The sequence below is a fragment of the Stylophora pistillata genome, chromosome 10 (genome assembly GCF_964205215.1).
Source record: "Stylophora pistillata chromosome 10, jaStyPist1.2, whole genome shotgun sequence".
NCBI lineage: Eukaryota > Metazoa > Cnidaria > Anthozoa > Scleractinia > Pocilloporidae > Stylophora > Stylophora pistillata.
The window spans coordinates 2,313,848-2,336,596 of NC_142528.1; the positions used below are offsets into that span (position 1 = coordinate 2,313,848).

General features: G+C 36.3%; 3 protein-coding genes across 4 annotated transcripts; all 3 read left to right on the plus strand.

Moving 5' to 3' along the window:
* The first annotated feature begins 25 nt into the window (after positions 1–25).
* LOC111341712 (ras-related C3 botulinum toxin substrate 1) lies at positions 26–3,944 on the plus strand. The gene is made up of 6 exons (XM_022948700.2): positions 26–245; positions 577–648; positions 835–905; positions 2,276–2,322; positions 2,628–2,690; positions 3,382–3,944. The coding sequence occupies exons 1-6, from the start codon at positions 211–213 to the stop codon at positions 3,673–3,675; spliced, it is 582 nt and encodes a 193-aa protein (XP_022804435.1). The 5' UTR covers positions 26–210; the 3' UTR covers positions 3,676–3,944.
* A 2,818-nt stretch (positions 3,945–6,762) lies between these two features.
* On the plus strand, positions 6,763–8,452 carry LOC111341711 (protein BTG2). Its single transcript, XM_022948698.2, has 2 exons — positions 6,763–7,162; positions 7,602–8,452. Exons 1-2 carry the CDS (start codon positions 6,853–6,855, stop codon positions 8,096–8,098), a joined length of 807 nt encoding a protein of 268 aa, XP_022804433.1. The 5' UTR covers positions 6,763–6,852; the 3' UTR covers positions 8,099–8,452.
* Positions 8,453–9,382: 930 nt separating this feature from the next.
* Positions 9,383–22,605, plus strand: LOC111341719 (mitochondrial Rho GTPase 1-A). Of its 2 annotated transcripts, XM_088737173.1 has the most exons (27): positions 9,383–9,439; positions 9,544–9,615; positions 9,725–9,783; positions 10,450–10,531; positions 10,943–10,986; positions 11,592–11,645; positions 12,596–12,676; positions 13,731–13,760; positions 14,301–14,351; positions 14,472–14,573; positions 14,831–14,872; positions 14,990–15,046; positions 15,183–15,291; positions 15,571–15,691; positions 15,772–15,856; positions 16,602–16,637; positions 16,754–16,863; positions 17,300–17,400; positions 18,301–18,420; positions 19,022–19,113; positions 19,296–19,334; positions 19,994–20,071; positions 20,655–20,777; positions 21,061–21,126; positions 21,237–21,293; positions 21,540–21,613; positions 22,046–22,605. In XM_088737173.1, the coding sequence occupies exons 2-27, from the start codon at positions 9,582–9,584 to the stop codon at positions 22,173–22,175; spliced, it is 1,977 nt and encodes a 658-aa protein (XP_088593299.1). In that variant the 5' UTR covers positions 9,383–9,439; positions 9,544–9,581; the 3' UTR covers positions 22,176–22,605. The 2 variants fall into 2 exon arrangements, with proteins under 2 accessions (XP_088593299.1, XP_088593300.1); XM_088737174.1 differs by lacking the exon at positions 18,301–18,420 and having other exon boundaries at positions 9,384–9,439.
* The last annotated feature ends 144 nt before the right edge of the window (positions 22,606–22,749 follow it).

The window sequence follows — 22,749 nt, forward strand, 5'->3', positions numbered from 1 at the left end:
CGTATATATACAGAGGGTGTGGCGAGGCTAGGTTCTCAGCTCTTATAAGGCGGACTCCTTCGATAGCTTCGGAACTTCCGTTTGATTCTCGTTTAAGATTGTGTTTTGTCAGAGAAATTTACCAAAGAACACCGTAAATCGACTTCATTGAAGACTCCAACCTCGATTTTAAAGGGTTTGCTTTGATTTTGAGAGGAGCTCGAAGCCACGATGCAAGCAATCAAATGTGTGGTTGTCGGAGATGGGTTAGCAATCCTCTTGATGTGACCTTAGAGATATATAAATCGTGAATTTCTCTTCTTTGTACATTCTTTACTGGTTCAGTCGGTTTACAAACATTGAATGCATTATGATATTTTCTTTTACCGTTTGGACGCCTCTAATCGTTTTATTTCGGTGTTCAATGCTATCGTAATTTTCACCCTACCGGCGTGTGAAAATGATCAGCGTTCTTTTAGTTCCAGCATTCTGAAAACCTATCTTCGCTTATTTTAAATCCTTGTGATCTATTCCTTCTCTAAAAATTCGATCAAAACTATGTGTCATGTTCCTAATTGTTTGCTCGTTTTCTTTTAGTGCTGTGGGTAAAACATGTTTGTTGATCAGTTATACCACAAACGCTTTTCCGGGGGAGTATATTCCTACAGTGTAAGTATTTCTTTTTATCTTGTGCTCTTTCGCATACTTTGTTTACTGCCCATTTTAATTCAGCCGTCGAATCTGTCTCCACAGTTTTAGAACTGAGCGAAAGAATCGATCGATTGTTTCTGTGGTCGAAAAAAACAACTGTTCAAGTCAAGCTAGCTAATCTGAATTTTTTGTCCGTTTCTTTAGATTTGATAATTATTCTGCAAATGTTATGGTCGATGGCAAGCCTATAAATCTTGGTTTATGGGATACTGCAGGTAAGTTTAGTCATCATTTGATTCGTGGTTCGTTTTCTAAGCAAAAGAACACAAGACCTCTAACATGCTATCAAACGAATACATCAAGGTGACATTATTTAACAAACTTATCATAAATGGTTATTAATGGCAATTCAGATACACGTTTACCACAAAAGTTTTGGACGTATCGTTTCTACCCGGTTCTCCATTTATTCCCCAAGATCCTAGGAATCCTTGTAGGAATGGCAATTTATACTGTAGGCTCGAATTTGATTTCGATTGCTGTTGTTGATAGTCCGAGACTTGTTCGTAATTGTAGTCAAAAGTAGTCGTAGTTAAGTACGATGAAAGTATCAAAAATATGTTTCACTTTGGTTAACTAACATGATGGATCAACATTCAATTAAATCAGAAATAGAAATTAGGTAATCAAAGTTTACATGGAACAGTTATTATTGCCATAAAGAGCTCAAAATTTTTTATTTCCTTGCTGTAACGGATGGCATTGCATTTTCAAACAATAGGCTATGATGAAGCTCTTTGATTTTTTTTAAGATTCAGACAACACTCTTCTTTATAGCAGAGATGGGGGCAAAATGTACTCGCCTTTGTTTAGTATGATAAATAGACATAATTGTTTAAAGTGCTTCTTTGCTGAAATCAAGGATGAAACCATGCTAACTGCATCCCAGCATTCACACATAGACATGATATTTTCCTGTTTCCAGTAAAGAACAAATTCTTCTCTGCAAAGCCATCTGTTTGCTTAGGAGGCACTCTTGATTATTTTTATTTTAGAGGACACAAAAAGTGTTACTTTTTTCCTGATTTTCTCCTTCATTTTCCTTCCGAGGAAGAGTAAACATCTTAATACAAGCAGATGTTTTTCATTCTCGATAATAATGATCCAATATTATATATTCCTTTTATTGGAAGAATTGGTAGAACTTATATATTGTGCTATAACATATTGAATGGATATGGCTGAAGAAATGATAAAATAAATTAAATTGGTGGACTGATCAACCCTTGTGAAGTTAATGGCATTTTCAGATCAAGTGCGGCAGTGGTGCAGGAGGGGGGGTCCTGTTAGTTTTAAGGTTTTGAACTTGGCCTTGAGGGTGGACAGTACAGTAAGCTGGTTAACTTGTTATGTGTGTTAATTTGATGACATATATCCATGTTTATATCTTTTCTCTATAATTATCTGTCTTTGGTATTTTCTGGAGGAAATAGGATACAGAAACTTTTGAACCTCCCCAGCCATCCCCTCCATATTTTGCCAGGTTTCTGCTGGAAGTGCAACCTAAGCTGTTATCCTTTGGGAGTTTTAGTCTTGTTTTGTGAATTTAGACTAGTGCTTATTTTCAAGTTTTTGTTTCCTACAGGGCAGGAGGACTATGATCGCTTGAGGCCTCTCTCGTATCCCCAAACTGTGAGTCTAGTTTTCTTTGCCTTATAATAATAATTATTTGATAATAGTAAATCAGTACTATGGGTGAGCTTTTACCCAAAATGCAACAACAGGATGTCGTATCACTTTTCCACATAAAGTTTGGTTTTCTCCTCTGTGTCTGTTGGAAGGATCATTGTCTAAATATGTTAGATTTTTTTTTGACAAATATGTGCTTCATATTGAAGAAACTCATGGACATACCCTTGTAAAGTCAACAATAATGTAGTTTTAAAGATGTAAATGATTATTAAATTATTAAAGAACTGAATTTTCTTCTGTCATAGGACGTATTTCTAATATGCTTCTCATTAATAAGTCCAGCTTCCTTTGAAAATGTTCGAGCAAAGGTAAGTTTGGATTCTCCATTTCTGATGAAATGTTACAGTGTGTTTCATTAGCTATCTGGCCATTTTGTGTAGACCACCTTTGGAGTGTGTGTTCTTGAGTTTTTTGCTTGTTTACTTCATATATCGTTGTCTCTTTTTTTGAGGCAAATATCATGAAATGGTATGCTCAACCTAACAATGTTCATGGTATCAATTATAGACATCAGTAATTGATGATTAATAATCATACCAAACTGTCACTAGGTACTTTTGATTTCATCAAAACTCTACATACTGTCCTGACAGTGTAAATTACAATAACCTGTGTCTATTGCCTTCCATGAAGGTCATATTTTTTTTTTTCATTTTGAGCAATGAACTCCAAAACTGTGGTAACTTTTTACAGTGCCATCAACTTTTAGATTATAGTTTCCCTCAAGGGATAATGACAAATTTATAACCAACGGTGTGTGATATGATATGAAATGTACAGTACAATATTACAGATTGAAAATGTGATAATGTGATCAAGTATGGGTGGATGGGTTGTCTAGATAAGAACTGTTGTTGGTGACAGTTACTGCAAAGGTTGATCGAATAATAGTAAAGGTGAGATAACCTTTGATCCGCAGATTTGCAATTATAAGTGTATTTGTTCATTTATTGCATCAGCCTTAGTATCTAACATTAGTGTTATTGTTTATTGTTGTAGTGGTATCCGGAGGTAAGCCACCATTGTCCCAACACCCCAATCATCTTAGTTGGCACAAAGCTTGACTTACGGGATGACAAGGAAACAATTGAAAAATTGAAAGAGAAGAAGCTGGCTCCTGTAGTGTATACAGATGGCTTAAAAATGACAAAAGAAATTAGTGCACAAAAATACCTTGAATGCTCGGCTCTTACACAAAAAGGACTGAAAACAGTGTTTGATGAAGCAATCAGGGCAGTGCTGTGTCCAACAATTAAGAAAACGAAGAAGAAAGGTGGATGTCTACTGCTATAAATTAGAGACCATAGCTTTGGAAAAACAACCAGACAACTTGTAATGTGTGGATATTTCCTTGGTTTGGTCTGTTGCTACACATATCAAGCAATTTGTTCTGAAAAAGGAATCATTAATCTTTTCCTATTAGTTTATACTGAAATGAGAAAAATAGGTTGCTATCATGTTTTTTGATGTCCACTGAGTTGCAGCATGATCTGGGTACATTAATTTCATTTCTTTTAGTTTTTCCATAGTTACAAGAAACCAGAAACATAATTTACTAATTACTCTACATAGGGAATACAACATGTTAATGCAACAATTAACTTTCAAATATTTTTATGGCTTAAAAATAATTCTGTTCATTTTGTTGTCCACTAGTAGTGTTAGAAGAGAGTGCCCAGATGTTTATTCAGAGTGATAATACAGCTGTTATTCTTGGTTGTTTTGCAAGTACTATGTTCCCTCCTATTACACCAACCTTCTCTCCTCTCATTTGGAATGTTTCTTTAATTACAAGAAAGTTTTACTCCTTGCTGTCTGGCTGGCAGTGCTTTTACATGATTTTGCCTCAGAGGAATATGAGGTTAACATTACTGTGTGTTGATTTCCATGCTAAGCTGTCAGCTGTCTTGGTTAGGACTAGTGTTTTGTAGTTATTAGTTGACAGGGTTCTTGTTTGATGATTGATTTTGGATAATGTGGGTTTATTGAAGTGCTTTTTGTAGTGTTAATGGGAAGGTGTGTGATCAATCTGTTTAATTTGCACATGGAGAGCAAGAGATGAGGCTGGATCCCATATACACTGGCAAGCAGTGCTTGCTCTAACTTGTTTACAGACCCATGTCATGTCATTATTAAATGGAAAGTTATCAATACTTAAAAGCACAGCACCTCATAAGTTTAGTCTTTGAAATCTCCACTAATAGTGATTTTTGCGTTGGGTTTTTTTTAGTAAACTGTGAAAAAAATGAAACAAAAAATTAATTTTTCAAATTATAATTTTGAAAGTGCAACTGTCACACTTGGTGGTCTTGCTTCAGGGTCTGTTGATTTTTATTGTTTTGTTATTGCCTTAGTTGATTTGAGTTGCCAGCTGGATAGCTAGGGTTATTTGCATAAAACTAGCTGTCCGTCCTACATATATATCAGATTGAATTGCGAACTGTAAGGACTTTGATTCATATTCAGGGATCATAACAAGCCATATCAGAATTTCCAATTTGCAAGTTTGTAAATAAGATAATTATGGCTTTCAAATGGCATGAGGATTAGAACTGCTTTTTGGAATGGTAATTGAGGAGTTGGTCTGTTTTGCACTGGGATTTCTTGATGCAATAACTTTAAATGAAGTGTGGACAATCTTCCCTGCAACTTTATAATTTTATATGTACATGTAGGGTATTGTGTAGGCAGTAACATCTTGTGAAATTCGTGTTATATTTCTACCTTACATTCAAGATTTTGGCCTTACTTATGTAATAAAAGATCAAGAAATCATGATATGTCTCTTGTTTAGATGAAAATGGAAGGTGTTTGTACAAGTTTCCAGGTTGTAATACCCCAACTCTCAGCACGGCAGCTTGAGACGTACAATTTTTCTGGGCTGAGGTTTGTTAGTCCTGTGGGTCTTCTTCTTTCCTTGTTGCCAATCACTCAGGCTGGCAGATTGTGTCTGTAGGGCCTTAACTATCTTGATTTGCTGTAGAAAAGGACCAAACTAAAGGTAGAATATTCTGATGGAAGAAAGAAAAGAGTACCTGTTTGGTATCCAAATTCAGAGAGGAAATAAGTGGTGAGGAGATTTACATGTAAACTGACCTTTTTTCTTTCTTTTCTTTTTAAGGGTGAAATAAAAATTTGAAAGATACCTGATTACTGGACAAAGTGTATTATTATTTTAGTTCCCAGCAAGTTCAGCCCCAAATTTTCTCCGCTTTCTGTTTCATGATTATTGTTCTATTTTTAGTTCCTCCCCTCTTGAGAGTGTGGTTTGGGTGAAATAAGTTCCTTTTGCTTTCATCTTGGCATCTGCAAGCAAATGATGAAGACCATCGATGAACAAACGAATTGTAGTTTTTCCATAAACGATGCCTTATTTTACGAAATGTTTAGCGATAGCCTCCAACACCATTGGCTCATTTAGTGGAGTAAATTCTGGATTATTTCAAGGTTCGCCAGTTTCTATTCCGCGATTTTCCGGTTCTGTAATGTTACGAATATTTTCTTCTGACTCAAATGGCTTTATTTTAATATTCTGTAAGTGAGAAAGATGTGATAGAAGGTAAAAAAAAAAAAAACCCGAATTGATATCTGGTTTTCTGATGTGCCTTGGGTAAAGTATTTTAAATCATATAGACTATTTTCCAACGGAAATGTTCGTCAACTACATTATATTTTGATCTTTAAGCCAGGAAAAAGGAACATTAATCGTGTAGTATGTAAAGGCAAGCCTAAACAAGTAGTTATTTCTAAATTCAATACAATCGAAATGTAATCATTTCCCATTTGCTCTCTGACTGTCGTAAATACAACTGAAAAGGTGTCCTGCGTATAGCCCACACAAAAAAATAATTGTTATGGTATAGTATGGTGGGTTCATTAGCCTCGTTATGTGTTCAGTTCAGACCAAAAGGCTAACCCTACAAATACATATGTACATCATTATAGTAATGATCGTTCCAGATTCGAATTTTCAACTTAGGAAAGGATGGCTTTTGTTTCGGGAAGTTATGTTTGGTTATAGCTAAATAAATTAGACGTGAATTACGGACAGAGCTTTGTTTCTCGGATGTCGAAAGTGTCATAATCACACCATATATAGAGTTTGTTTTGCAATAATGACGTCAAACGGAAGCCAATACAAAACAATAGTGGGATCGTCGGAAGCGCCTATCAATGACGTATGTACACTCAATTTAGAGCGTCTAGTGGGGGCTTTCCTTGATGCAATTTTATTGGTTGCTATATTAGCCTATTGTCTTGTAATTATGTGAAATGATTCTCATTGGTCAATAATGACGTCGTTGTCTATCTTAGAAACCAATCAGCGATGAGATTTGCGAAGAGGATGCAAATAAACTTCGTCTCCTTTTCATATGTTTCGCTTTACCTTCCTACCTATCTCGAAGTGGAGAATTGTAAGGGGAGCATTTTATATATTTTTTTAATAAAATCCTATTCAACGAAAGGCCAATGGAGCTTGAAATACAAGTCGCTGTTAATTTTCTCATTGGCTACCTCGTCAATAAACTGCCACGTCGAAGAGTACAGCTTTTTAAGGAGGAGGTTGTGAAGAAGCTGACGAAGAAATTCGAAGGCCATTGGTACCCCGAAAAACCATGTAAAGGAAGCGGATACCGTTGCCTTCTTATAACTGATAGCCTAGATCCTGTGTTGAGTTCTGCCGCAGAGGCAAGTGGACTTAGCGCAAAGGATGTTAAAGCCAATTTGCCGGAAAAGCTCTGTCTGTGGATCGACCCACACGAAGTATCGTTCAGAATCGGTGAGTGTTTTCTGAGCCCAATTCTAAATTATGGCATTGTTACTTCGCAGCTACTTGTCTTAGGTTTTGGAGAGTATATTTCGCCAAGTTTCGTTATCCTTTGTTATTTACTCTGAGGAGGGATTTTTCTTTGGCTGATATCGCGAAAGGAATCGTTTAGAACGCGTTCGAATATTCGATTGAATAGAGTCACGTAGTTTGAAAATGCATGCGTAAGCAAGTCTCGAGTTCGCTAAGGACTTGCTTCGGTAAGCGTTTCTTTAAGTTACTTTTTTTTTAAAGGTTATCCTGTTAAAGCGTTTCTTTTCGTTGTGGTCAGATTGAAAGCCCGTAACTCGATTTTCCTGGTAAATAATTGCCCACGCGTGTGCCTTCTACCAAATGTCTTCTTGGTTGTGTATGCATGACTAATGTTTCTTTTCGTTTGTTCTTCGTGTAGGCGAACAAGGGTCCGTGAAGACGATCTATAAAGCAGAAAAGAAACCTGAAGCAATTTGTGACGAAACCACTCGCTGGGTGAACCTTTTAAATGGTCACAACAGTGGTAATTCAAACAGCCCAGTTCCATTCCGTAGTCAAAGTCCTCCAAGAATCATGGCGGACCGTTCTTCCCCCGTGTTTTCATCCGCCTCCAGTTCTTCACCATCACCTCCCTTGTGCAACTCACAATACATGCCTTACAATAGCTGGAGCGCAGCAGAAGAGTCTTCTTTTTTCAAATTCCGGGCGAAAAGAGCTTCTCCGACATCTTTGTCACCAAACGCAAAAGAGTTCAATTATCGGACCCCGTGGGACAACTTCAGCTATGGAGTGCAGCAAAACAGTGGGCTGGATACCACTCGTGGCGCCTTCATTTCTTCTTCTTTTCTAGACTGGTTTAACCACCACGAGATAGGAAATTTCAACGCTGCTGCCCAGCTACCAATATTAGCCTGAGAAAGGCTAAGTGTTGGGTATACGGAGTTGGACATTTCAATTTAAAGGTGTTTAAATAATATTTGTATAGATAACTATAGGAAAAAGATGTTGTGAAATTCATCACAGAAGAATTGTAAATTTTTATTAAATAAGTTACAGTATTTCTCCAACGCATGTACATTTGTACAAAAACGTTTTGTTTATAAATATAAAATGTATAGTGTTTCTTATAAGAGATGTATGAGGTATTTTGTTCATGTTTCAAAGAAACTATGAAAGAAAAAATAAAGCCACAATGGTGTTGAATTTATTATTGGATTGTATTTAAAAATTTTGAAGAAAGAGGAATAAAGTTTGCATATGATTTATCTATCTATCTGTTTTTCTTTTCTTGTTTTGAACCACCACATCACAAGTTTGGAAGGGATATGATATTAGATGCCGACACAACAGAGTAGGGTTGGAGGATTCTGTTCCACAATGCTTAAAAATTTTCTTCAAGCTTCATACACAATTCAGTCTAGTTTGGTTGAAGAAATTTTTCTGTATCTCTGTGGTTTTTGTGTGAGTGATGGTGTCCTAAGGTAACATTCATTGAAAAACTTGTCAAAACATGTTCAGGCTGGTCAATATTGGGGAACATTCTATGTAAATGTTGTGGATAGTGTTAAAACATGTTATTCAATGTGGTTCACACTGGTACAAAGCTGTGCGTATGAAGTCAAAGAAACCTGAGCGGAGCAGGTGTGGGTTGTAGAATGTGTTCTCTTTTAATTACCTTTTATAGAGTAATAGTCCATTAAATTACCTGAGAATTGACTGATATCACATTGAGTGATTGGCAGAGGATATTGTTAAAAAGTCAAAATGAAAAAAAAAGAATAGGGGATATCTAAGAATTTTAACCTCAGCTATATTATAAAATTACAACTAAAGATTATTCAATTTATTGAAAAAGCTATTTTTAACTAGTTCTGGAAGATTTTTTTACATAAATAGGAGACCCTTGATATAGGGCCAACCTCTGGGTTTCCTTTTTCTTAATAACTATGTATTTGCATGTTGTTCTGAAATAAAGTATTGTATAAAGTAGCTTTTGATTGTTAGACAAATTCTCCCTGTCAGCATTTTGGAAAATGAAAATAGAACAGTGTGGAAAAGTGCATACTGACATTAGGGTGTAAACGGTGTAAACGGTGTAAATGTAGCTTTACTCTTTATTACCCATTCCCAGAAACTTTCTTTCACCTTGCTACCGCAATATATTGTACAGCGGCTGATCTCCAATCGCACGCGTAATACTTTATTCTGTTTTGAGATGAAAGGCGGCAAATACCACTAAGGCACTAAGGCACTAAGGCAAGAGGAACATTTGAATTAAAATATAGATCTCCTTTAACACCAAAACCGATTTTGGGCTGTACCTTTCACTTAACCATTCTCAATTTATTTTGAACGACTAGATTATATTTATTCTGAGAAAGTCAAACATAACTTAATAATGAAGGACGTTCGGATATTGCTGGTTGGCGACCGTAAGTAAAATAACTTGTTGTTGTTTTGGTTTATGTTACGATCAGAAGAAGTAAAAAATGCTTCAACATTTATGTGTTAATGTACTTTGAAATGCTCTTCATATGACAGCACAAGTCGGGAAAACGTCGCTTATTCTGTCGCTTGTAAGCGAGGAATTTCCTGAAGAGGTAAGCTAAACAAGGTGCAGTATAGTCACGCAGGGCATGTCCAAGCGGAACTTCTGTTATTATATTTATCTAATAAAGATCTACATCCGATCCTTCATTTTCTTGTCTCTCTTGGAGTGAACATACAGAGACTAATTTGTACCACTGGATTGCTTAAGCGTTGCAGCATCTTGTGCACCTGTGATTGCACAACTTGTACGTCAGGGGCCGAGGAAATGAACATTGACAGCTCGCTGCTACAGTTATTATTTCCTCCAAGTTTGTGACAATCCCTCTCGTAGCAAAGAAGATAAGTCATTCCCAGATCTGTTATGGGGAGAAGAAAGGGAGCTCTTTATTACTCTTTACCAAAGGAAAAACATATTGTATGAAATATTGATTTACATATAATTATCGGCTTAGAAAGAGAAACTAATTGAAAGTAAGCGGCAAGATTTCCATATAACCCCATACATTAATTATGCATAAAGTGTTGCAAAGAAACCTTTAAAAATGGATTGCATAATGAAAGAATGGGGTTCTATGGAAATCTTCCCAAAGTTTGCAAAATGTCTGTTTGATAGTTTTGATGGCTATCACTATGAATCTGTTTACTTTCTTACCTTTTTTCCCTTTAGGATTAACTTAGTTTTCTGCTGTTGAGTTATCTCATTTATATTTTTGAAGGTCCCTGCCAGGGCAGAAGAAATCACTATACCAGCTGATGTGACACCTGAAAAGGTCCCAACACATATTGTGGACTTTTCTGGTCAGTAACACTATGATTGTGCATCACAGAGGGGAGGGGATATCAGTGAACTGCCACTGAAATGTGTGAAATACAGCTGTTGGGAGGGGGGTGGGAGGTTAAGGTCAGATAAACGAGTGCAGTACCAGTCAGGGTGTAGCCACTTAATTGAAGTAGCGTGTTCTAGGAATGTGCATGGTGAGTAAAAAAATGACAAACCAGTAGATAAGAGACATCCTGACTCCCTCTTCCTTCACTAGTTTTCATCCTCACTACACCTCTCTTGTACTTGTCCTGCCCTTTCCTCCATATTACTGGTTCTACATAGGGGCTAAAACAGCCAGCTGGGGAGATTTCAGACATGTTCTCTTGGATAAAGATGTATTTCCTTTATTTTATTTTTTTAAAGATTTGTATTATTTTTATTACTAGAACTTGATCAGTCGGAAGATATGCTGATTGATGAGATTGTTAAGGTAATATTCAAACCTTGAATAATTATACACTATCATAGTACGGGTATACAAAGTCTTCTTTTGTAGCATTCAGTACCTAGAGTTTTAAATATGAATATCTCACAATTCAGTGGATGTTCACTGAACCGAATTGTAATCCTGTATTTATTTTATTTTGATGGCAGCCTGCCCTTTTAGCCCTTTCACTTTCATGTTGTCCTAGGAGATAATTATCTTACTTATCCTTATCTTTTTTCCTGAAAAAAATCTATTGATAACAACAGGAGAAATTCATGTCATTTTTTATCATTTCTACTGAGGTGAAGGGTCACGATCAGAGCTTGGCACAGTCATGTGACTCCAAACCTATTGCAGGATGTGATTAATTTTTTTTTAATTAATCCTCTTCGTGTCACCAAGAGACACATAAGGCCTCGACCAGAGTTCGCCATTGATGTCTGGCGGGTGCTTGCCGCTCCAGGTGCCCCCAAGTCCAGTTGTTGTCCTTCATTTCCCTTTCCACCGTCCTCCTCCAGGTTGTGATAATCATTAAGAAATTTGAAAGTTTTTTTTTGCGTAATGGGACAGAAAATATTATTAGTCATTGTCCAAATGTGATTTGACAGGCCAATGTAGTGTGCGTGGTTTATGATGTCACCTCAGAAGAATCACTTGAAAGGGTGAGTGTTAATCTTATCTCAGTCTTTATTGAGGGAAAAAAAAAACATTTCGTAGCTTTTAGGTTATCTGAGTTAGTTTAGACAAAGATTGTGCTTACAGTATATGTCAACATACCCTTAACTTCCTCAAACATTTGACAACACATATATTTGATAGTTTTCAGGAGGTTCCTAGGAATTAAAGAATGATTTAGTTTGTGAGACTTAAGTTTCACTTGTCAGCAGTGAAATGATCAACATAAAGATAAGAATTCAGTGGGAAGCAATAAAGTCTGGTTTAGTTCCATCAGAATCTCCATTATCATAAATCTGAATCTGATAGTGTTTTTTCATGAAATAAATTCAATTTGACCTGCGGATGGAAATCGACTAAAGCAGTGATCCTGGCAGGCAGGTGAGCTGCAATTTAAGTAATTGCAGAGAAGACGCTTGAAAAAAATTCAGGCTTTGACAGAATTTAAACCTAGGCCTCCCTGATATTAGTTGGGTTCCAGTATCAACTGAGCTACGAAGGGACATTTTGGGGGTGGGACATGTACATGGCTCTTCTTTCCATGGAGTTATCTGAATCATTGATAATCATGAATGACAAATAATCCTTTACACCGTCAGTAATATCACTAGAGCTACAAATTATACATGCTCTTCTCATGACATTTTCCTTGCTGCTGACAAGAAGAATTTGTGTGATTATCAAGAGCTTCTTTAGTTGGTGATCATTTTTTCATTGTTGTGACCATAAAGTTTGATCTTGAGATTATGTTGCAAGGAGAAATTAGATGCTAGTCTCTCCGAGGAATCCAAGGGTTGAGGAGAGGCTCATTCAAGGAAAAAATTAAGAATGGAGATAACATTTTTGTTTACAATGTACCATTTTGATTCGGTGTCAACTCACTCTAAACCACTTGATTTGAATGTGAGTTTGCATTTTTTTTTTTTTTTTTTAACAGATAACTTCTTTTTGGTTACCCCTGATCAGACAAACTGGAGAGGAAGATAGTTCAAAGCCTGTTATTATCGTTGGCAACAAGGTAGTATAATTTGTATCTCATTGCTTTTACGATACAGACTGCTGCTTGATTCACTTCATACCCTATTGGAGGTGTGGGAGGGATGTGGATATGTTGTAGTATTAAAGAATCTTGCATAGGTTGTGTCAAATTTTGATGACATGTAGAGAAAACCGATTGGCTCATAGAAGGGTTTTTCTTTTTAAATATATTTTTGAGATTTAGAAGAAAAATGTAATTGTTTGTCTCAAAATGTGGTCACTTGGAATGTGGATTACAACATTTCAACTGCATACTGTTAGTCTTCATCAGGCGGATTGGATTGTAGCCTGAAGAAGACTAGCAGCATGCAGTCAAAACATCGCAATTCACATCTCAAGTGACCACATCGTGAAACAAACAGTTATATATTATCATCTAAAATGTTCTTTACCATGATGAATATAACCACAACCTATTTTATGATATATTTTTAAGATGCTTGTTCAATTTTATGACTACAAGTATTTTGTATTTATTGAGTCACATAATGATATAACACTAGGATTATAGAACCCTTGTCACCATTGTCAACACACTTTACCCTTTACCTCCATTGTTAATGTTAGTCATAAGATAATTTGACATAAATCTGTAAGGAGAAAGGTCATGAAACTTTGAAAGAGTAGCAGGCAGTTAAAAAAAATTGAATGTTGTACTCAGTTTCTTTTAAATAACTTGTTTGACATGATATAAGTAACAATCATTCCACAAGCGCGCGTTGGATATGAGATGATAGATAGCCAACGAGGCGCATAGCGCCGAGTTGGCTATAATCATCTCATATCCAACAAGCGCGAGTGGAATAATTGTTTTATTAAAAACGCCCCCAAGAAATTATTATTTTGTAAGAAGAAACTGGATTTTTTAGCTCCCTTTTGATTTTAAGCTGACGCGTACGCTTACCATATTTGTAGATTATGGTATATTGGCTCATATACCATAATGGCTAAGGCAATAAAAAGTCTTGAATTGCATTGTCCAATGATCCAGTTTTTAATAATGTCTTTTATTATTTATTTTTATTGCATTACAGTCAGACCTTATGGAGGGAAGCACAATGGATGTAAGTGTTTGTGGGCTAACAATATATAATTATGGTTGTAAAAAAATATTTCCCTAGGAATTTAAATATTTTTATCAATGTTTAATGAGGGCTAGGATGTAGAATAATAATTCATGATAATAATTGAATAGAAAAGAACAATTTTGGAAATGTAAAAGCTAACTCAAGTTTCAATTTTTGAAAGCATTTTATGTGCTACCATAAGGTCTCTGACTGGAGAAAATTTCTCATTATTTTCTTGCATTAAAAGTGAAAGAAAAAAATGACAGATCCTTGTGTACTTAGATGAGTATGTAGTGTTTAGTAAACCACTCTGATGCATCAACCATCTGTATGTTCCTTCTGTATGAAATTATGTTAAAAGTGTCTTGTAATGCTTCAAGTCTAATGAAATTCGTTCAACTATTCTGTAATTCCTAAATAAATGTAACTGCTTTGTTGTAAGGGAAAGAAGTCTGTAATTAGGTCCTGACAAAGGACTAATAATCTAAAACCAAATTATTAGTAGTATTTGTGATATTCTTTTTGTTTTTGATTAAGACTGTCTTACCAATAATGAATGATTATACAGAAGTGGAAACTTGTGTGGAGGTAAGTATCTAGCAATTGCAAAAGCAGAGTTATTCAACTGACATACAAAACTGAATCACTACTAGGGAAGGTTAAAGGTAAATCTTGTGAAAAACCTGGCAATTGTTCTTTTGCTTTCAGTGCTCAGCAAAGGATCTGAAAAATATATCTGAGATGTTTTACTATGCACAGAAGGCAGTCCTTCATCCTACAGCTCCTCTCTTCTCCGCTGAAACCAAGGAGGTCTGTATCAACAGTGGGTCCCTCCGGAAAATGATTCACAATTGACAAAAAGTACATATTAAAGATATATTAATTGCTAGATAAATATAAATAATAATTTAAAAGGAATAAGAACAGTCACATGGTATATTTTTTTACCTTGGGACTGTGTGAATAGCCATGTGAAAAATTGTGCAGATCTGTGGCAATCTACTTTTTGCTGCCAATTTAAAAAAAAAAAAAAAAACAGTTTATATTTGTTGTCTTGTTTGTTGCAGTTAAAGCCATTATGCCAGGCTGCCCTCACAAGAGTTTTTAAGGTACCTTTGAAGTATTCCTCTGTTTGAATTTAAATGTACTGGTATTATATTTTTGTTCACGAATGGCAATTTGAAAAAGAAAATAAATACAAAACTTATTCCTTCTTTCATATGTAGATATCAGATAAAGATAATGATGGCTTATTGAGTGACAACGAATTGAATGAGTTCCAGGTTAGTTAGCACCCCATACTTTGTAATTTTTCTTTTTATTAAAAGCCAGATGTTTAAAGCATTGGCTGTTACCATTTTTTTGCGCCCTTGTAATGTTCTCGATACTCTCTCTGTTACCATTCATCCATACTGCTAGAACCGATGTTTCAATACCCCATTGCAAGGTCAAGGTTTACAGGATGTTAAAAATGTTGTCAGAAAGAATGTTGAGGGAGGATTGCAAGATGGTGGACTTACATTAAGAGGTAACATCATAGTGCTCCACAGTGTTTTCTTTAGACTGACAAACATATTGGACAATAGAACCCAAGGCTGATGCTAGAGTACAGAGGCAAGCTTGTGATGGGCTAGCATTACAGTCAGGGGGGGTTAGTGATGCTCCCAGTCACTTAATTGTAAGGGAAACTGGATAAGGTCGGGCTGGGGGGGGCACTTGGCTTGAGTACACACTTTACCTTTCACCTTTACTTTTTGATAATATTCACTTCACTAAATCAATTAATAATTGTGAAGTATTTTTGTAGGTTTCTTGTTTCTTCACACACTCTTTATCCAGAGGGGGAGACATGAAACAACATGGACTGTTCTCAGAAAGTTTGGATATGGTGATGATCTTAAGCTCAGACCTGATTATTTATGTCCTACGTAAGTTGACATGAATTTGCATTCAATGAGTTGTAAATTGTAGAGAAATTAAGCTTTCTAAATATATGATATTGTTACAGGATTGACATGGGAGCAGATCAAACAGTGGAATTATCAGATGCAGGATATCAGTTTCTTATTGACCTCTTCCAGAGACATGACAAGGTGTGTATGAATACCATTAAGGGTCAGCAGTTAATCTTGTGAATGTCCTTATCAATGCATTATTTTACAGGGGAAGATAAACAGCTTATTACTGCTTAAACATAGGTTATAACTAGGAACTGGAACACACTTGATCTTATGGCTGCTAGATGTATTAAAGGAACAACAAACAAGTGATCTTTAATTTTTTTGCTTTCTTTTGCCCATGAACCAATCATTCTTATGTTATCGTAGATCACTGAAAATTTATAGAACATAATTATAGTTCCAGTGATTTTTATGGGTTGTTTAAAGGTATGTCCTTCTTAATGACCATGATTCTGGGATTATCTAACACCTTTGGGTAACAGTGAACAGTGGTTCCCATTTTTGGCTGTTGGTAACTTGTCGTCCAACTGTCGGCCAACAGGTTACCGACACATTACTGACAGTCCGCTGACAGTTTTAAGTAGCCCAAAGATTGACCGAAAACAAAGTCAAACTTTTTGAGTTGAAAACAGTAAATAAAAATCAGTCAATCAAACCGTTCATACCTACATGTATCTGCTTGATTCTATTTAAGTGGTAAAATAGGCTTGTTTAACCAATCTGCCGACTGTACGTACCAAAATTTACTACTTTAGTACATATTTCTGATATCTTTGTTTGTACACAAAATAGGCTTAGCTTTTCCAATTTGCAGTAATTTGAGTAGTTTTTCAATCACCCTATAACTCATTGCAAAACTATATTGTTTGTTTTCTAGGATGAAGATGAAGCCCTGCGTCCGGAGGAACTTCAGGTGAGAAAATAATATGAGAACAAATCAAGATGGATTTTAATAATGTAATTATCATCATAATTTATGATGGGGAAAATTTTTGAAGTTTTTAGATTGTTTTCTGTTTTCTTCTCTAGGCACTGTTTGGTACCTGCCCCACAATGCCTTGGGGTGAAGATGTTCTTAGTTCTGTTGAAACTAATGCAAATGGATGGATAACTCTCCAAGGATTTCTAGCTCAGTGGGCGTAAGTGCTACTTTGAATTCCTCTATCCACCCAAAGGTTTAACAAAGGGATAACCTGTGAGGCAAATATGTGACAGAAAGATTAGCTGCTCGATGATGTAGGTGGTTTGTGATGCTGTGGGACAGAGACAAACAAAGAGGTCACTGGGATGTCACTTATCTGTTGGCTGGGGAACAGATACGCAGGCCTAAATGCTGATTTGCATTTTGTAAGCATTTCTCATTCTTTGGGGTGAATTTTTAAAAATTTTGAATGACTGGTGTGTCAGTAATGATGATAATTCTTAAAGAAAAAAAAGACTACTGGACAATCTACCAATTGCCAGTAATGATGAGCAAGAAAAAATGGCCTCTGTTGTTTTCTGTTATCATTTTTCAACAAATTTGGGAGTTTTTCATTTCCAAGATGAAGGGTTTTTTTTCTTTTTCATTTGTAGGTTAACGACTTTCTTGGATTACACCAGAATGTTAGCATATTTAGCATTCTTTGGTTACGTTCATCAGGAAATTGAAGCTTCCCTTTCCACTGCAATAACGGGTAAAAAAAAACAACAACAACAAAGCATGCTTGAAAAGCTCATACTATTCTCAGCCAGTGAGAAAACTCAATATTTAATAAATAATTTTTCATATATCCGGAAGTGGAAATGTTTCAGTCAAAGCCATTTTCCGGGAAAACATAAGTTGAATTTTTTTCAATGATTTTCCTATTTAAAGAATGACATTAAGATTAAAAACTGAACAAATCAAAAAATGTAATATTAACCTTCTGAATTCATGTTGTCAACCAACAACCAAGAAAGAAAAGTACTAGCATCTAATCCCTGTGATCCTAAACGGTGACTAGCATCTAATTTCTCCCTACAATATCACTCTTGAATAAAATGCTGTGGTGAGGAGAATAAAGGAAATGATCGCTAACTAAACAAGCTTGTGGTCATTAGACAAATTCTCCTTGTCAGCACCTTTAACTGGAAATGACTTGTGTATAAATCCATAGTGAACAGTGTGGAGAATATGTGTGCTGATGCTAATGGTAGGGTGTAAAGGGTCAAAAGAAACTGTTTTGATTTAAAAGTGAGAGACATTGCCAGGCTCGACACTAACTTTTCAACTTACTAGCCAAGTGGCTAATGACTACTTAGATGTTAGAAGAATTTCAGTTTGTTTACTAGCCAAACTGGCTAGTGGTAAGCGAAAACTTCTGGCCAAAACTGAATTTCTACTCCTCTGTGGCTAGTTGGCTAGCGTTAGTGTCGAGCCCTGTATTGTCATGTGCACTTGACAGAAACCCGTTTCATGCAGAAGTATTAACTTAAAGAATTTATATTTCGCCTCCAATAATGTCATCCTGCAGCCGTGTAAACAGAAAGTTAACTCTACTTGATTCCCTACTAACTGTTGTTTTCTTTCTTTTTTTTTCACCCATCTCTTCCAGTCTGTTCTCCTCTTCCTTTCACTCTGGTATCTTCTGTCTCTCGCCTCATTCAGATGCGAAAAAAGTTACGCCTTTTACCTTCTTCTTACTCTCAGTGGGGCCAGGCGAAAACTCACCTGGGTATTTACTACTTGTCAAGAACGTTTGATCCTGAAATAAACTTTTGTTGTAAATTCAATAACCTCTCAACACTAAAATTGTGACTTAAATATGATTATCATTCAAGTAATCTATCAGTAATGAAAACAATGAAGAAATTAATTATTTGAGGTAATAGATGCAGGGGTTGAGAAACTTGACAAACACACTTTGATATTTTGTTCTGTTCTTTTCATTTCTGTTTCTTTACTTTTCTTTTTCCTCCATCCACTTTGCTTATTTCCTTTTTATTTTTCTACTTTTCGTCGTGAGTTTTGTCGATACATAACAAATATTTCATTCATTTATAATTTGATTTTGCTTTTAATTATTCGTTCATTTATTCATCTATTTATTGTTTTATTTCATGTTATTTATGCGTGTGCACAGATATCCCAAAATTTATACCTTTAACAACAGGTGGAAATGACATAGAGTTTTCAGTTGTGATGAAGATTGCCGTCCTTTCTAATATTTAACGGTTTCGTGCAAATTTAACCATATCTGTAATTGAAAGTGCTAACCGCTCGTAGGCACAGGCTAACAGCCTGACTTTCAATTTATTCTTTTCCTCATATTATAGTTACTCGAAGCAAAGCTGTTGACTTACAGAAGAAACAGACATCTCGCTCTGTATTCCAGTGTTACGTATTTGGACCACCAGGCGTAGGAAAGGTACCACCCTGTTGAGTTTTAATTTTGTTTCTACAGCAGTAATTGTACCGTCTAACAAACAGCTGTTACGGTAGTTTGCGCGCCCCGCTGAGAAGATGGCAACAAGCTTACAGCAGTAACGAAGATTTAGATACTTTAATTAACTATTTTTGACGCAAAATATTCTGTTTTTCGTTCTACAGACATCTTTCCTTCAGGCATTTTTAGGGCGAACCCTTGAGGTAAGGGTGCCATGAACTTCAATTCGTTCACTAACGTTCACTTGCAGTAACCTTCAGACTATACTTACAGGCACCAAGGATTTGTCATGTAATCGATAAAATGTTCTTGTCACCCAGGCTTTGGCAAATCGTCAGGTGGAGCTTGAGCTGTCTTGGTTGATGTAATTCTGGGAAGAAAGTCATCTTAGTCAACAAATTATGCACAATACAGCCCGGTGACTAAAGCTGACCATCGCATTTCTTTTTTTCTGACTGATCTTTTCTTTCTTGGTTTAATTGCATTGTAATTATTTTAGTTAAAGCTTTTTTCTACTCCTGTAAATTCTTCACGTCTTTTTTGCTGACCTTAGGCTATTTAAGCCCCCGGCTTTGGCTGTTCTTGTGTACTTTTCTTCCAATATGTGAATAGCAGGAATAAAAAATAATCATGTATCACCTCTTAAAGGTGTTGACATCGTAAACAATTTTAAGATCATTGCACTTTTTGAGACTCGCCTCAGTCTTGTCTATAGTAATCTTTCCGCACTGGAAAACTTCACTAAGTGCTTTGAAAAAAAAAAAAAAAATCAAAAACAAAACAGACTGTTTATGCTTCTTCAATTGCTTTTATATCCTACCACTTCAAGCACCAGATTACCTTTGTTACTTTTTATTCTTAGCCTGGCGAATTAGAGAAGGAATTATCAAACTATGCCATTAATCTACTTGAAGTGAACAGGCAAGAAAAATACTTAGTGGTGAGTAGAAGGACTAAACTTCCTATAACCTGCGTTATATCGGTACACTCGAGTAGACAAGGTGTTCTCTTTGCGACAAGTTTACTTGTGAATTCTTTCAGAGTGGGGACCTTTTTAAGCGCCAGTCAGGCGAATTTCCTTTTTGTGACCGGTTTTGTTGTCGCTCTCAGTGTTTTTATGGTAAGTTGGTCATCAGTTCATGGGAAGAATTTGTAGATCTCTCTGTAGGGGTGAAATATTACCAACGGATTAATGGCTGTCCTCGTTCCAGCAAGTGCTGAGTGGTCATTTTCGTGATCAGCCGCTTTGATGAACATTTTTTCAAGGTAATTTGGTTTTATCAACTAAGTTCAAATTGTAAATTGGCCACCGTAAAGAGTTAAAAAGCTGACGTTTCGAGCGTTAGCTCTTCGTCTTTCGCTCTGACGAAGGGCTAACGCTCGAAAGGTCAGCTTTTAACTCTTTACGGTGGTCAATTTACAATTTCAATTTAGTTTATAAAACCAAATTACATTTTTAAGGTAGTTTGTTTCAAGTTTGTCCACTGGTCTTTTCTATTTTGTTTCTTGTTTATTTGCTTCAGCTACGTGAAATCGAATGGGAAAATTCTGGATTTCTGTTGCACGACAGACGATGTGATGTGGCCTGTTTTATTTATGACTCGTTGGATCCAGCTTCGTTTACCCAAGTGATACAACTGCGAGAGGTACATTGATGTAGCACACTCGAGTACTATGCTGTGGATTTGCCGTTTCCAGTTACTGATGCGCAAAATTATTTCAAACTAGGTCGTGTAAGGCTAAGTTTTGTGCTCGGGAGTTTTGATTTTGAACGTAATCTGGAGGAACCTACTGGAGTAAAGTAAATATATACCGCCGCTATGAGTACTTGGTGCGTGATAGAAGTCTGTGGCACTACGTGGATCCTACAAAGAATTTAAAACAACGACTCTGTCAGATTACAAGTGCAACTTCTTTTCATGTTTCTAGAAACTTCCCAAAACAGTTCCTTGTATGTTAGTTGCTGGTAAAAGTGAAGGCGTAGCAGCTAAACAGGTAATGAATTCCAGAAATTTTCATTTGTAAATAGATTTGATCAAAACTGAGATATAGGAAATAAATCACAGTTGATGGGCGGATGACGCATTGTGTATTGCATTTTGTAGGATTTTGAAATGCAGCCGTCTTTGTACTGCTCGTTAAACAAGTTACCACCACCTCAGGTTAGTGATTCTTTGTTTTTCAAAGCAAACAGTTTAACATGTTCATGTAGAGCTGCCATCCATTGACTTCATTCTACAATCTTTCAGTGTTGAACAACTAAATGGAACACGTTGCAATTCATCGAGAAATAATTAATGATGATTAATGATTAAATAATTAATGATAATTAATAATTTTTTTTTTTTTCGGAGCAACGTTTCTTTTCAAACCAAGCTATCATTTTTGTTTATGCTTTCCTATTTCAGCCATTTTCATCCCTAAGCAGACCAGACGTATACAGGGCTACCTACGACAACCTCGCCCAAATGGCCGTCTATCCGTAAGTAAAGTGCATCATTTGCCAATCGCACATACACAAGGCGGGGGGGGGGGGGGGGGGGGGACAAAAGCCTCGTTTTCATTCAAGTCCGGCTAATCTACTAACTTGGCTGAAGTAGTCCTGGTGGACATAATCGGTTTGTTTAGTACGGTAACAGGGTGTGGAATAATTAAGGCTAAAACAAAGAAACGTGGCAGTCCACGAATTCTCAGCTAGCGGGGAGAGATCATGACATATCTTTGAAGGGCCAACCTGCTGATGAGGTTACTGAGAACTTCTTAGTCTGTGCTCGTATTCAGTGGAGAGAAAATATGTGAAATTCTCGTTTCTTTTGTCGCTCGCTCTGCTTCTTCGCTCGTCACTACAAACTAACTCTCTGGGAGAAGCTGAGATCTCCACAACTTACGAAGCGTTGTTGTTGTTGTTTCCCAGGCACCTCTGCGGCCCAAATGCAGATAGTGTGACGTCATATTGGATTCTGGCAGGCTTAACAGCCGCGCTTGTAGCAACCGCTGGAATAGTGGTGTTCAGATACCTGAGGAGAGGAGGCTCGACCACGTGACAAGAAATCCAGCGAATTAGGAATTGATACTGGCGAAGCATTAATTTTGCCATTGTATTGAACCTCGACGTTCATGATGTAAAGAGGTTCTAAACGAAAAAAACAAAAATACTCCAATTGTGGAAACTAGAGGATCAATCATAACAAAGTAGACATATTTTTATTTCAAATGGAATTGAAAAAGTTTCGTTTTTACTCATTATTATTGTTATTTAGGAGTGTTTGATGTGAACAATCTTTGTGAACCCCGTGATTTAGCTCGGTTAATTCCTGTGTTTGAAAGAAAATTAGGGTTGTTTGAATTTGTTATTTCTCTGCAGACAACTCTCATTAAGGAGTTCCTCCTTTTGTCCCGTATCTGTGTAATATCGTCAAACAACTTTTAAATGCCTGTTGTCCAGAAACGTAAAATAAAAACCATGAAAACATTTTCATTTGTTCATGAAAGTGCGGGACATTTTGTGACGGAACACGTAGAAATGTTCAGTTCTCGCTTTCTCAATCGCTTTTCCTCGCAGATCAGATCAGTAATTTTCTCTTATAGCTGGTATACATACCCTGGTGAGTCAGGCAC